Below are 16,599 nucleotides of genomic sequence, written 5' to 3'. Positions count from 1 at the left end.
TGAAGGGTGTTATAAGGTTTGGGAAGAGGGTCAAGTTGAGCCCCCGGTTCATTGGGCCTTTTTAGGTACTTCAAAGGATAGGGGAGGTGGCTTATAAGCTTGCTTTGCCACCCAGCTTGTCGAGTGTGCATCCAGTGTTGCATGTTTCCAAGCTCCGGAAGTGTATTGGAGATCCGTCCCATGTTTTCGATTTCAGCACGGTTCAGTTGGAGGGTGATATGACTTATGATGTGGAGTCGGTGGCTATTTTGGATCGGCAGGTTCGAAGGTTGAGGTCAAAGGATATAGCTTCAGTGAAGGTGCAATGGAGAGGTCAGCCTGTGGAGGAGGCCACCTGGGAGACTGAGCGGGAGATGCGAGCAGATATCCATGCCTATTCGAGACTCAAGGTATGTTTCTAGACCCATTCGAGGACGAACGGATGTTTAAGAGGGGGAGAATGTAATGACCCGGCCGGTCGTTTCGAGAGTTATAGCCCCATTTTCCCTATTTCTACTTCTTTTTGTGTGATTCAGCTATATTATTTTATGTCGGGTTAGTTGGTTCGGGACCGGAGTGGTTTCAGAGTGAATTTAAACACTTAGTCTCTTAAGTAGAAACTTAAGTTGGAAACGTCAACCGGATGTTGACCTATGTGTAAACGATCTCAGATTTGAATTCTGATGGTTCTGTTAGCTCCGTTAGGTGATTTTGGACTTAGGAGTACGTCCGAAATGTGATTTGGAGGTCCGTGGTAGAATTAGGCTTGAATTGGCAAAATTGGAAATTTGGCGATTTCGGTCGGCAGTGGAAAATTTGATATCGGGGTCGGAATTGAATTCCGAAAATTGGAGTAGGTTTGTAGTATCATTTGTGATGTGTGTGCAAAATTTGAGGTCATTCGGACGTGCTTTGGTTGGTTTCGGCATCGGTTGCCGAATTTGGAAATTTAGAAGTTCTTAGGCTTGAATCCGAGGGTAACTTGATGATTTGATGTTGTTTTGAGTGATTCGAAGGTTCGACTAAGTTGGTATGTTGACATATGACTTGCTGGTATTTTTGGTTGAGGTCCCGAGGGCCTCGGGGTGATTCCGGTTGGTTAACGGATTTGTCGAAGTTGGAAAATGCAGCTGAAGCTGCTGCTACTGCTATTTTCGCACCTGCGGAAGAAAGAGTCGCAGGTGCGAGGCTACTGGTGCGCGTGGGGAGTGCGCAGGTGCGGGCAATGTTGGGCTAGGCAGGATGCGCAGGTGCGAGTTGGAGGCCGTATCTGCGAGCCCGCAAGTGCGAAACCTGGGGCGCAAATGCGGAAAGGGGGATGCTGGGTAGGCTTCGCCGAAGCGGAGGAAATGCGTAGGTGCGCTTTCACAGGCGCGAGAATTTGCTGCGCAGATGCAGAAAAATGTGAGGCCAAGGTTGGAGCGTAGGCGCGAAGGATTTGGCCGCACATGCGAGCCCGCATGTGCGAGGCCTGGAGCGCAGGTGCGGAAGCTGGGGAATTAAGTGGAGTTTGCGGATGCGGCGCCTTGACCGCAGGTGCGGTCCCGCAGGCGCTGAAAAAGAGCTCTCAGGTGCAAAAAACCTGGGCAGAAACCATAAATAGAACCCTTCGCGAATTTGGTTCATTTCCACCATTTTCAAGTCGGTTTTTGGAGCTTTTGGAGTGATTTGTGAAGGGTGATTCAAGGGCTATCAGTGAGGTAAGTTACTTGAGCCCTAATACTCGTATATATGGTGATTTCTCGTTGTTTAATCATGTAATTAGTGAAAATAAGGGGTTAGGGCTTGGAATATTTGGAGAGTAATTTAAGGATTTGAAGGACCAAATGATGTCGGATTTTGAAGAATTTGGTATGGTTAGATTTGTGAGTGAATGAGCTTTCTAGTTTTGTGAATTTTGTCGGATTTCGAGACGTGGGCCCGGGGGCGCCGAGTTTTAGCCAATTTCGGGTTTTGGTCTAATTTTGCTGCTTTTCTTGTGGAATTCATTCTATTAGCGCGTATTGATGGTATTGTACTGATTGTGAATAGATTCGGAGCATTTGGAGGCCGAGTCCAGAGGCAAGAGCATTACGGGGTAGAGATTTGACCGGTTCGAGGTAAGTAACGATTGTAAATCTAGTCTTTAGGGTATGAAACCCCGAATTTTGTATCATTCTACTATTTTGAGGTGACGCACATGCTAAATGACGGGCGTGTAGGCGTGCACCATTGGGGATTTGTGACTTGGTCCGTCCCGTAGCAACTGTAAACTTGCATATTTTGTTGAAACTATATGATACTTATATGTTTTAGAAAGTGTTTCTGTAAGTTGGGCTGAATGCCATGTTTGGGCCTTGTGCCAGTGCTGTTTGGACCCTTAGGGGTTTTATTTTATTTTTATTATCCTCTTACTGTTTTCAATTGAAAATCTATACTCAGTCATGATTATACTTGTTTACCGCATAACTCAGTTTTATGACTCTATTTTGATGCATATAAATATTTTGGGCTGAATGTCCTATTTTACTTAAACGCCCGAGTGGCTTGAGAGGTTTATGACTGAGTGAGGCCGATGGCCTGATTTGTGAGGATAGTTATGGGATCGGGATACACGCCGTATCATGTTGCATATTTATGGGATCGGGCTGCACGTCGCAGCATGTTTGATATCGGCCGAGGGCCTGAGTGATTTATGCCATAATTTGGCTTGATATAGCGCTTGGGCTGAAGGAGCCCCTCTGGAGTCTGTACACACCCCCAGTGAGCGCAGGTACCTACTGAGTGCGAGTGCCGAGTGCTGAGTGACTGGGAGGCATGAGTGATTGTGAGGTATGCCTAAGTGGCAAGAGTGATTGTGAGGTATGCCCGAGTGGCAAGAGTGATTGTGAGGTATGCCCGAGTGGCACGAGTGACTGTGAGGTTTGCCCGAGGGGCTGTTTATGAGTCATGTTTTGCCCGAGGGGCTGTTTATGATTTCATCATTTTTGCTCACCTTTGCATTTTTCCTCTGTTTGAAAATTGTTGAAAAATATCTTTAAATGATTTTTACTGGAACTGGGTTTAAATGAGATGTTTTGATTCAAATCCTGATTTTAAAAACTTGTGGTATTTTACTGAGATTTCCTGATATGAACGTTATATGCTTTATTGCTCGTCACTACTGCTCAGTCTTTATTTATTGTTGTTACTTACTGAGTTGTCGTACTCACGTTACTCCCAGCACCTTGTGTGCAGATCTAGGTGTAGCTGGACACGGTAGTGATTGTTGATTGTTCTGATTGCAGATTTTCCCGGGGATAGCAAGGTAGTTGCCTGGCGATCGCAGCTCTGCTCTTCTCCCTCTTATCTTCCTTTAGTTGTATTTAGCTATTTTCCAGACTTAGTTAGTCTTGATATTGTTAGACAAATTGTAGTAGATGTTCATGACTAGTGACACCCCGATGTCGGACTTTTCCTTCCGCACTTTTATTTTGATTGGAATTCCTTTACGAAGGTTTTTGTGTTAAATAACATTGAAATTATCTTTGAAATGAAAATATCGGTTTGTTTTGGAAATGAGTCGGCTTGCCTAGTTCCACGATAGGCGCCATCACGACATGGGTTAGTTTGGGTCGTGACACATAGACTCTATTCATTATGAACTTTATTTTATTTGGAGGATTAGCAGCTGAATATGACATTTAGCTTTTGGTCAGAAAATACGCCTGGCAATAATTTGCAAATGAATTATCACTTGAACCTCAAGTTCAGATTTTTTTCGTACGAGGATCTAGATGTACTCATAATAATTCATTACATGCATTACTTTTTCAGCTGCCCATTTTGTCCCCCTATTGTTGAGATCACTAACACATATCCCTAGCCTTATTTGGGGATCCATCTTTTTGCATTGTGGTGGAACAATTAAATCATATAGCATATTCATATTTCTAGGTGGAAATTATTTGGTTCTTGACCCTGAACCAATTGTGATAGGGAGAACTTATCATAACTTGGCTTGATGCGTACAAGTGTTGTTGTATATTAAATAATACATCACATACCAAATTTTATTTTGGCAATTTTGTTCTCATAACCAATGCTTTAGATATAATTGGAGGCATACAATTTCCGCTAAACCAACTTAGATTTAAACCAGTATTATCAAGATAAATCATCATAATTTATATTCTGGAACTGTGCTCTAATAATTTGATCAATCAATCTTGCAAAAACCAAACTGCAAGTTGATAACAAATGCACATATGGCCATAGAATAGATGCATCTATTAAAATCATATAATAGTAAACGGTCCACATGGTAGGTGACTAGGCCCATATATTTATCACCTTTTATTTGTTCCAGAAATCAAGTGACTCAATCCCAACCTTAACTGGTATATCATGAGAATAAGCAGCACAAGAGAATTCTTGAAGAATCTTCTATTTCTTCAATATATGCCAATGTAATTCTCAATAAATTTTTCGCATCATAATTGAATCGGGATGGTCAACCGGATATGCCAACTAATATTTGTTTCAGTAAACCTCTAGTTTACTTATGACATATGATTCCATCATCGTGCTTATATTTGTGTAGTACAAATAGAAAGAAAATTGGGTAACCTTTCATATTTACCCATTATGATTATAGAAATATGAAGATATTCAATATTTCTTTCATTTATAATCTCAATATGCCAACCACTTTGACTTATACATTAGAAACTCAAAAAGTTTCTTTTGAGAATTTTAAATATCAATGTCGTGAATAATTGTATTCATCCGGGTAGTAACAAATTAATTTTTCCGGAGCTCTTAACAACTTTTGTACTACAAGATCTTTTGTCATACCATTCATATGGTAAATGTCTCCTTCACGGAGAAAATTATATCATAATAAATTATCATGGTCAAAATCACCATAAGCAAAATTATTTTTTGCTTTAATTTTGCTTTTAATAACTTTTTATAAGGCACAACAATATATTATTTTTTTTGGCGTATCACATGTACGCGACCAATGACATATTCATGTAACCACACAATAATATTTATTCTTTTTATTTTACTCAAACCTCCCTTAGAGGTGAGTTGTGTGATATTCATCTAATCATGCATTGCATGTCTTTATTCATTACTTTTATCACATATTGTCACATTCACTTTTAAGAATGGGTCTGCATTCTCAATGCTTATCACAAGTCACATTTTCTTCAAGGAATAGATCATAATCAGCGGCGTACTTTATTATTTTTCATACCAATTTGATGGTAAACATTGCCTTCACATTTTGAAGGACTATTTTGAGAACCCTTATTGTTCTCCTTTTATAATCATAGTGATGATTATTATTATTTTTATCTTTGGAACGCCCACGTTCATTGTTCAATCACTTATCTTCATTTAGACTTATTATGCACCGCTACCACATTCATTTCAAGAATGGAGCAAATCAAGTGGGACAATATTCATGCCTTTTCATGAAAAATATATTATTTTTCTTTAGTTATCATTATATCATCAATATGGTATAGTGAGACTGAAACCCAATGTCTTACCAATATAAAGGCATGTTAAACCATAATGAATTGGGACTCAAACCCAACTCTTATCATCATGGAGCATCAGGACTTGATCCTGATGTCTTACCCTCATGGTGCATTACGACTTGAACTCATTAAAGTTGATATCATTAATAGCAAAGGACAAAAACAATTTCAAATACGAAGAAAATGCTTACCTCTTGAGTTAAACTCTTCATAATGTCATTTGGATATAATTCTCAACAATAGACTTTCGTTTACTCAAATCAGCTAAGTAATTAGTGTCAAATAGATATATAAAAATATAAAATAATATTTAAAATTCACATGTGGTCTTTGCTGCAATAAGCTTACTTCAAGATGAAAGTGATATGACCAGAACATTAAGAAAAAATTATGTACCAAACAGAATAATAGTACTACTAGTTACCATGCACTTTTATGGAAACTAAGTATTATGCTCTCTAAAAAAATCAAAAGATATAGCAGAATCTTTAAGTCAATCAGGGAATCAAAAGAATATTGGACAAATCTCTGTCTACTATCTACTACTATATGCTTTCCATATAGAAATGATTCAACATGTTAATTTGATAAGAACTATCATCAGTGAAAATTTTGGTGTAGTACATACTTCTTGTACTAATATTTTATCTTATCAAAATAAAATAGTTACGATTATTATTATTATTATTATTATTATTATTATTATTATTATTATTATTATTATTATTATTATTATTATTATTATTATTATTATTATATTTTACAGTAAACTAATGTATAATCATTATACTAGGCATACTAAAATTGTATTATAAAGTAAAATCATAAGCATACATAATAAAGTATAATTTTAATTTTGTAGATAATTTAGTATACCGCATGCCACTTATTATTTAGTTCATGAAAATTTAACAAGGTGACATCCTTTGCAGCCACATAAATACTAATTTTTTAATAACCAGACCATTGCTTATTCTAAATAGTGGTACAAACTTATCTGATTTAAAGCTCGGACTTGTTGCTGGAGCAGAAAGACGTGTCTGTAACACTACATACCTTTCTGAATAAAATCTGGATAATTTTGACAATAGATCATCGAGATATACCTTACTAGAAATGGAATTCAACCTTGAGGTTAGAGACTTCGTACTGATAACGTGTTATAAAATATAGCTCAAAGTAACAATATAGAACAAGGAAAAACAAGCTAAGAAATATAGAGAGAAAGAAAGGAGAGATTCTTATTTCTTCTTCAATTATGTGTATTTTCCTATCTATTACAAGGCCTTTATATAGGCTTGAAAAATGGAGAAAATATGTCATTGAATATGTCATTAAGCATTTGAGATGAAGATTATGGAGGAAGAGTAGATATCCACCATAATTTAATTTTATTATAACACATTGTTATTTTTGCTTTTTCAAGAGTCAACTATTCGAGTATAAGGTTTGAACATTTGTCCTAATTTGCTATTCCACTCTTTACTTCTCAAGAGTCAACTATTAAAGTATGGCCATTTAAATTAAATAAGCTTAATTATATAGTTTACCCTCAGCGATAAAATTGTACTGGAGCAACGACTATATTGCACTAGAGGCGATTTCAGTGCTTAATTATAATCCATTTTAGTGAACATCTAGTTGCATAAGATCTTATTGTTAGCAACATATCATTATCTTCAGTCAAAAGCGTTATCCACCATCAAGGGTTGTGGTGAGATGGATAGGGTCCCTTACATCTTTAACAAGGTCTCGGGTTCAAGCTGTTATAATAAAAAATTAATCTTAGTAGAGTATGATTCCTTCTTTAATGCATGGATCTTACACAACGTAAATCCGAATTATCTGGGTGCCAATGCTAATATCGTGATAAAAAACCAAAAAAACCACCGTAGCAAATTTTCAGCATTCTCGAACCACATGTTCTTTCTATTTTTGGTTTGGTTTTGCATATAAGAACCTTAAGCCCTCCATTTTGAGGAAATTTTGGTTGCCTAATCGTCACATAATCACTGGTGAAGGCAGAAGTCCACATGCTAGTTTGGTTGAATCCAAAAAGTTTTGCTCAAATTATATATTTGTATAAAAATTTATTAAATAATATGTTAAATTTAAAATCCAGATATAAACATTTGAAACCGTTGTTTTAAAATACAAACCTATAAAATTAAAATCCTAGCTTAGCCTTTACAAAATACAGTAAGTAATTTCTGAAAGTATTGTTGGGATATATACTTGTTTACCCGTAAAATAGTACAGTTAAATTTGTTATGTAGTTTATAGACAAGCAAACTGATTTTATCCAAAAATGATAAAGAGATAAGATTAAAAATGAGATTTAGCAATTGAAATTATAGAAGATGACAAAACTGGCTACGAGCGCAATACCTCTGAGGAAAAAAGTGAAAGCAATGACAAAGAGCAAGTAAAATTGTTTAATTGAGACCTAAAGTAATATACAACATATGTTTGCAAAGAATTTCGTGTCCTTAAAATGGCTAGTGAGCCTGCTATTTATAGCTTTACCTAGGGAAACAAGATCATAGGATCAAGCTCCTCTTAAATGATAATAAAAGAGTTATTAATGAATATGTAATGGCAGACCATGAATGCAAATATTCTCTGCGACGGTCGATCATTTAATGTTAGAGAATATTTTCTCATTGAATGCTATCCGATGGAAAACCCTTGATAGCGAGTCTCCAATCCCGATAATATTTTACTAACATAATAAACGAAAAATTGCATACCTTCTTCCTCTCGGACATAAACGACATTTACCACTACTTCCGAGACCGCTAGATATATTAGCAACTGCTCACCTTCCCCCTGTTTTGACGGTAACGGGGGATTGATAGGTACATTTTTAGGTCTTTCAAGGCATGTTGTAATTCCAGAGTCCATTCGAATTTGTTCTTCTTTTTCAGAAGTGAAAAAAGTTATGGCACTTTTCAGAGGATCACGAGATGAATCTACTTAGAGCCACCAATTTTCCGGTCATCCTCAGTACCTCCTTTACATATGTCAATTGGTCTGGAATGTCCTCTGTAGCTTTAATTTTATCGAGATTTACCTCGATCCCTCTTTGCGAGACCAGGAACCCAAAGGATTTTTTGGAACCAACCCTGAACGCACATTTTTCTAGATTGAGTTTCATGTTATGCTTCCTCAAGATATCGAACGTTTCATGGAGGTATTTCAAATGATCTCCTGCATTCAAAGAATTGACTAACATGTCATCAATATATAACTCCATTGTTTAGCCTATCTGATTTTCAAATATTTTATTAACGAGCCTTTGATAAGTGGCTCCGGCGTTCTTAAGCCCAAATGGCATCACATTATAGCAATATTTTGCCAAAGTTCGTTATGAAAGAACTTTTTTTTCTGATCCTTCGAGTTCATATTGATTTGATTGTACCCGGAGTAAGCATCAAGGAAGCTCGTTAACTCGTGTCCGGATGTAGCATCAATCATTTGATCAATGTTTGGCAATGGAAATGAGTCTTTAGGGCACACCTTATTTAAATCCTTATAGTCTACGCACATTCTAAACTTATTCTTTTTTTTTTACTACAACTACGTTGGCTAACTATTCTGGGTATTTACCTCCCAGATTTAACAAATGTTGAGTAATCATATTACCTCTTCTTTAGCAAACCTGTTCCTGACCGCTGTTATCGAGCATTTCTTTTTCCTTAGCGGTGGGAAGTTTGGATACATGCTTAGCTTGTGCACGACTACCTCTAATGAGATACCTGTCATATCCGAGTGCGATCACACAAAACAATCGACGTTAACTTTAAGATAATTTATAAACCCTAACTTGAGCTTGGGGTTTAATCCCGTCGCCAGATGAAACTTCCTCTCCAAGAAGTCTTTGAATAAGGTCACTTTCTCGAGTTCCTCTGCGGTTGACTTGGTCGCATCCGTCTCCTCCGGTACCTGAAAATATCTCGGAACATGATAGGATTCTGATGATACCTCGCTCTTATCATCTTCATTCAGAAAGGGAGAAGGCATCGGCTCCTATAATTTCTATTTATCAAATTCTTTTCCCTTGCTGCTGGAAATAGTTACTGCATTCATTTCCCTTACCACTGGTTGATCTCCTTTTGTCTGCTTGATTCCTTTCGAGGTTGGGAATTTCAATAGTTGATGATATGTTGAGGGTACAACCTTCATCTTGTGTATCCACGACTTTTCAAGGATTACATTGTAACCTATATCGTCATCTACCACTTCTAATAGAGTGGTTTTGATCAATCCTTCGGCGTTTGGGGGCAGCAAAATCTCTCCTCAGGTTTTCACACTTATCAAATTGAATCCAGCTAAGAGTTTTGTCGTCGGAATGATCCTTCCAGTCACTTTGCTTGCTCCAAGACTCTCCATTGGATGATGTTGGTTGAGCTTCCTGGGTCAATCAAAACACGTTTAATTTTAAAATCTAAAACATTGAGAAAGATTACCAAAGTGTCATTTTGTGGAAGGAGGAGTCCGTTAGCGTCTTCCTCCATAAAGGTGATATAATCTTTCGTGACTTCCCGGAGTATCTTGTTGAGAGTCACTGACATCTTTGTTTTCTTAGTCGTTGATAGGGTCACACCATTAACTTCATTCCCTCCGAAAATCATGTTGATAGTCAACCGAAGGGACCCCTCCACTACCTTCGAAGGCTCGGCATTGTCCTGGCTTTGGCCATAGTTGTTCTTGGCTCGGTCACCTAACAATTCCCTGAGATGGCCATTCTTCAACAATGTTTCTACCTCTTCACATAGATGCCGACAGTCCCAGTTCTATAGTCGTGAGTCTCATGATATTCACACCAAAAATTGGGATCCCTCTGGCTAGGATCAGAACGAATTGACTTCGGGAACCGTGCTTCTTTGATATTCTTCATCACTGATACCAACTCTACAAAGCTGATGTTGAAGTTATAATCCGATAACCTGGGATATGCGGGGTCACGGGCCCTTGGTATCTCCTTCTCTTAGAATGATCTACTTCTACGGCCCTGATCGGTTCTTTTAACGAGAGTGAACCTATCCAACGACCAAAACCCTTTGATGTTCCAACCATTGGTTCTTTCATACGGCAAACAGATGACCTCTAGACGACCGCCGATCCACATCAAAGTCGCTTTTAACTTTATCCTGGGTTTTTTCTCGATCACGTCCCTTGCTTGATACTTGGAACCTGAGATGATTGTCCTTTATCCTTATTTTTGACTCATAACAATTATGGGCATCCGCCCATGTGGTAGCTTGGAATTCGAGCATGCTTTCTTTCAACTTTCGGGAGACATCAGAGCTCCATGTATTCAAAACCTTTGTGAACGCCTCCGTTGCACACTCATCTAGTACAACCGGTAGTAGCATCCTCTCTTTCTGGAACCGGATCATAAATTCTCACAGCAAATCGAACTCACCTTGTGCAATCCTGAATATGTCCCTATTAATAGCTTGGTGTATTGACCCGACCAGTTATTTTGAGAAATTGCATTCCGTTCGGTGGCTTAAGGTCTCGAGCAACTTCGTATTGTGCATCGTGACTTGCATGTGTGGCCGAGTTTAATTTTTGGATGATGCGGGATTGATTTGGAAGAATGATTTTTATTTTAGAAGCTTAAGTGGAAAGAGTTGACCGGAGTTTGACTTTAATGTAGACGACTCCGCAATAGTGTTTTGATGATTCCAATATCTTTGTATGTACATTTTAGACTTAGATATATACCCGGATTTTGATTTGGAGGTCCGTAGGTTGATTTGATGTATTTTGGCGAAAGTTGGAAAAGTTAAAAGTTTGGAAGTTTGAGAGGTTTGACCGAGAGTTGACTTTGTTGATATCGGGTTTTGATTGCGATACCGGGAGTTGGAATATCTCTATTGTGTCATTTGGGACTTGCATGCAAAATTTGACGTCATTCCGGGTTGATTTGATATGATTCGGCGCGTGTTGTAGATTGAAAGTTCATAAATTCATTAAGTTTGATTCGAGGTGTGATTCATAGTTATGATGGTATTTGATGTGGTTTGAGGCCTCTAGAAGGTCCGTGTTATGTTATGGAACTTGTTGGTATGTTTGGACGGGGTCTCGGGGGCCTCGGGTGTGTTTCGGTTGGGCTACGGGCAATTTCCTCCCATTTTTGGATTGTTGTCTTGTCAACCGCTCTCTCCTTAATCGCGTTCATGCCTATTCCTTCGCATTCGCGTAGTGTTATGGTGGAATCAGGTATTTTGTTCTTCGCGGTCACGAAGCTGGGAAGGTTGTTGTCATCGCATTCGCGAGAGATGATACGAGAACGCATAGAAGGAAGACTGGGAGGAGTCGTTAGGGATTTTGCTCTCCATGTTCACGAGTGGAATAACACGTTCGCGGAGTGTACTAGAAATTGTTGTTCACGTTCGTGGCGGTGCTCACGCGTTCGCGTAGAATGTATTTGGCAGCTTATATTTTTGTGCTTTGCGATCACGTAGCATGTTCCGCGATCGCGAAGAGGTACACCTGGGCAGATCTATATTTCCTCTATTTCAAGGACTTATGATGGGCAATTGGATGTCGAAATTGGATAATTTTGGTATTGTTGAACTCGTATCGGAATGGGTGTTCGGATATTTTGAGTTTTTTCGAGTCCCGAGGTGCGGGTCAGGGTTTGACTTTTTAGTTTTCATTAAAGATCAAAGCTTTATTATCCGGAATTATTTCATATGATTTTCATTTATGATATTAAGTTATTTTGGCTAGATTTAAGTCATCCGGAGATTGTTTCACATGAGTAGGTCATTTTAGAGTATTGATTTGGCTTCTTTGAGGTAAGTATCTTGCCTAACTTTATGTGAGGGAAACTACCCCTTAGGATTAGAGTTGTTTGTGCTATTTGTGTTATGTGAAGTCCGTGTACACGAGATGCCGAGTGCGTACTCGGGCTTATATGTGGAAATTGACCGGTTTAGACTCTTAGGCTTCCTTCATGTATTTACTTGAAATTGTTAGCACATGTTATATCTTTTATTTATCATGTTTACTCTCACATGCTTTATTTAAAGTTGTTGTTATATGTCACATCCTTTACTTGTCAACTTTACTCTTATATGCTTTATTTGAAGTTGTTACCTCTTTTATCATTAAGTGAATTCCTTTATTGTTGAGTTATTCTTAATTGAAATTGTGTTACATGATATCCTTTTGTTGCCGGGTTATTCTCATACATTAGACGTAGTTGCTAATTCGTGCCATCTCTTTCATTGTTAGCCTATTTCATACACTAGAATCTGAAGTTTGCCATTTTATAGAGATACCTTCATTATCGAGTTTATCTTTAAGCAATTAATTGAAGTTGAAGTTATTGAAAGTCATTAATTTATTTTAATTGACGTTGTGATTAAAGAGGGTATTTTTCATTGTTGAGTTACTTTCCCGTTTATTTTGTTGTTATTGAAATTCTATACACATTGTGCTTGAGACATGGGCTATTTGTTGTGGAAATATTGATAATGTTGGTCCTCTTGGAAAGGTTGTGGCCTATGGGCTCTTGTGGTACGAGTTGATATGTCATGTTGTTGTGATGTTAGCACATGTGAATTGTTGTGTGGATGTGTTTTTGTTATGCGGAGCATAAGGGTGGCATCTCATCATTGTTGTTATGCGTGGCATAAGGGTGGCATCTCACTGTTGTTGATTGTGCGGAGTGATACGGGTGGCTATTGTGTTATTGTCCGGGCAGAGCGATAAGGTTGGCTATTATGCGGAGTTATACGGGTAGCTATCAGAGTGATACAAGTGGATAATGATATCGTCATGGCGGAGTGATACAAGTGGCTATCGGAGAGATAATGGTAGAAATATCAGGGATGATGTGTAATGGCCTGGGGGCATTATGTTGATGATATTCATGTGATAGTGTGATTCTCTTTGTATCTCATACACCTTACATGACTTGTTGTGTTGCTTTCGATGAGCTACTCCTTTTCCTTGATATTACTTGTTGACTTCGGTTGTAATAGTACACTCGCACAAGCATACACCGTATCATGCCACTTATACTAATTCAGGAGTATGAAACTTAAGATTTATTAATCGTGCCTTGTATTCTTGCATTATCTGCTTTCATGTTGATATTTAGCATGTGACCATGCCGGGCAAATTTTGATTTTTAGCTATTGACCATGCCGGGCGGATTGTGATATTGAGCCTGTGACCATGCCAGGCGGATTGTGATAGTGAACCAGTGACCACGCCGGGTGGGTTGTGATTGTGAGCCTGTGATCATGCCGGGCGAATTGAGATAGTGGAACGTGAGTTGTCTGTGCGGTTGTGACTAGAAATATGGGCACACGGTATCGTGAGCATATGATTGTGGGTTGAGACTCGTGACTTGTGATTATGAGATGAGGTATCTCGGAGTAATTTCTCTGCAAAATTTGTGTTAGATTGGCTTGATTAATTGGTTGTTATTTGTTTTCCTTATTTTGGTTTCAATGGTACTTTCATGGTGTTCGTGTTACTTTACTGTTTATATCATATGTTGATTCTTGTTGACATTTACTGATTCCTACTTTCATTATTAGCTTTATACTTCTATACTACACAAGTTATTTTGACTAGTAGGTGTCTTGACTTGTAGCTCATCACTACTCCACCGAGGTTAGTCTGGATACTTAGTGGGTACAGACCGCGGTGCAATGATACTACACTTCTGCACATTTTTGTGCAGATCCAGGTATTGGAGATATTGGACCCAGGTAGAGTTAGCTTATTGATCACGAGGATTCAAGGTAGAGTTGCTTGGTCATCGCAGTCCCTTGGAGTCTTTTCCTTTCATTGTACTGTCAGCTTGTTATTTGAACAATATTGCATTTTGATATTTGAGATCTTTCCATATAATCGGCTAGAGCTCGTAACTCTATATTACCTAGTCTTGGGAGGTTGTAACGATTATTGCCACAGAGGCTTATTTCACATTTATTTTGGTATTTTATATAATTCTTTGAATTAAATATCATTGTTAAATTGGATTAATTATGGTAAGTAATCGGTTTTTCCTAGTCTTAGAGACTAGGTGCTATCACGATGCCTGAGGCAGAATTTTGGGTCATGATAATTTGGTATCATAGCTCTACGTTCATAGGTTCTACGAGACACGAGCAAGTTTAGTAGAGTCTTGTGGATCGGTATAGAGACTTCTGTACTTATCTTCAAGAGGCTACAGAACTATTAGTAAAATTTCACTTCTTTCATTCCTGTCGTGCAGATTTATTGATTTCGAAGTTTGAGCCTTTGTATCTCTATTCTCTCACAGATGATGAGGACACACTCTACCATATTAGCTGAGCAGACACTCGCACCCCCTGGTAGAGCTGCGAGAGGCCGGGGCCGAGGTAGAGGATAGGGAGAGGCACATGTCGTAGCTAGAGCACCTGCCACAACAGTAGTTGAGAAGCCGCCAGTAGCTCTAGTTGGGGGATAGGCACCGGAGGCACCTGTTCTTACCCCCAGACTTCAGGAGACTTTACCGCAGTTCCTGAGCATGTTTGGTACATTGTCTCAGGCGAGATTGATCTCCGTTGCACCTGCTACTTTACAGATTGGGGGAAGATCTCAGACTCCTACCGCCCGTACTTCAGAGCAGCAGGCTCATGTTGGTCATACTACGGGTGTGGTGTCGGTACTACGTATTATTCCATTCAGCTTGAGGTCATTCCAGGGGCATCAGAGGAGGAGCAAAAGAGACTTGAGAGGTTCAAGAGGTATGGTCCACCTAATTTTAGTGTTCCAGCTACCGATGATGCACAGGGTTTTCTAGAGAGGTGTCACTGTATTCTCCGCACCATGGGTATTGTGGAGGTGAACAAAGTTGTTTTTACTATATTTCAATTGTCGGGAGCAGTATATCAATAGTGGCAGGTTTATGAGGAGGGTAGGCCAGTTGATGCGGCACCACTCACTTGGACTCGGTTTTCAGAGATATGTTTGAGCGAGTTTGTTCCCCAGACCATCCGTGATGCATGGCGCATAGAATTCGAGTAGCTGCGTCAGGGCACCATGACGGTGTCGGAGTATGCCATCAGGTTCAGTAAGTTATCCCGTCAGTCACCTACTTTGGTTCCTACAGTCCGAGAGCGAGTCCGTAGATTTATTAAGGGGCTTAGTTATGGTCTTAGATTCAGCATGACTCGGGAGTTAGAGACTGATACTCCGTTTCAGCGGGTTATAAAGATTGCTATGAGATTAGAGCGTATTCGGGGTGAGGAAAGGCAGGATAAGGAGACCAAGAGGTCTCGAGATTCTGGAGGATTTAGTGGATTCTACTCTTCAACTATGACCCATCACGGCGGAGGCTCGGGTAGCCGGCCAATTCAGTCCGCACTTCAGACTACTCGTGGTGCTCCAGTTAATTAGGGACCTCAGGGTACTCATATGGGGAAGTCATCTTTTAGTGCACCACCTGCACGTGGTACTTACATCGATTATTCCATTTACCCAGCACAAACTCAGTACCAGTAGCCATGCCCATAAAGGGGTTGTTATAAGTCTGGCGATACCAGACACATCATGAGAGATTTTCTCAAACTCGAGAGAGGTGAATTTCATCAGAGAACTCAGGCTATGGGCTCTATTACATTTGCTACTCCACCTGCACAACCAGCTAGGGTTGGAGGATAGGCGGTTAGAGGGCACCCTAGAGAGGAGGCCCGACCCGGCCCATTGATATGCTTTCCATGGTAGGGCTGAGTTCGTTGCACTAGATGGTGTTATTGCAGGTATGGTTTCAATTTTCCATAGATGAACATCAGTCTTATATTGATCCGGTCCTATTTTATCGGTATGAGTCCTCCTATCGGCTTCATATATGGATGTGTTACGTGATTCTTATACTCTGCCTATGTGTTTACCCGTGTTAGGAGATTCTATAGTGGTAGCCCATGTCTATCATTTTGTTTTGTTTCCCATTGAGAGTTATGAGACTAGGATGAACTTTCGTTTACTCATTACAGTAGGTTTTGATGTGATTTCTAGATGTTTTGTTTACGATTTATGATCTAGGTGCTATACCGGTATAGGAAGTCCTTTACATGTTGTGGTTTTATTTCACGGAATTGAGTTACTG

The 16,599-nt window shown here is 39.1% G+C and overlaps 1 protein-coding gene across 1 annotated transcript; it reads left to right on the top strand.

The window, feature by feature from the left end:
- The first annotated feature begins 15,533 nt into the window (after nucleotides 1-15,533).
- On the top strand, nucleotides 15,534-15,890 carry LOC138897716 (uncharacterized). The gene has a single exon (XM_070183723.1). The coding sequence runs from the start codon at nucleotides 15,534-15,536 to the stop codon at nucleotides 15,888-15,890; it is 357 nt and encodes a 118-aa protein (XP_070039824.1).
- The last annotated feature ends 709 nt before the right edge of the window (nucleotides 15,891-16,599 follow it).

The sequence above is a fragment of the Nicotiana tomentosiformis genome, chromosome 8, assembly GCF_000390325.3.
Source record: "Nicotiana tomentosiformis chromosome 8, ASM39032v3, whole genome shotgun sequence".
Classification (NCBI taxonomy): domain Eukaryota; kingdom Viridiplantae; phylum Streptophyta; class Magnoliopsida; order Solanales; family Solanaceae; genus Nicotiana; species Nicotiana tomentosiformis.
The sequence above is the reverse complement of the archived record's forward strand: the minus strand, read 5'-3'. Positions and strand labels throughout refer to the sequence as shown.

Excerpts from the sequence above, each read along its gene's own strand:
- LOC138897716 (XM_070183723.1), top strand. The coding sequence starts at position 15,534 with ATGACGGTGTCGGAGTATGCCATCAGGTTCAGTAAGTTATCCCGTCAG.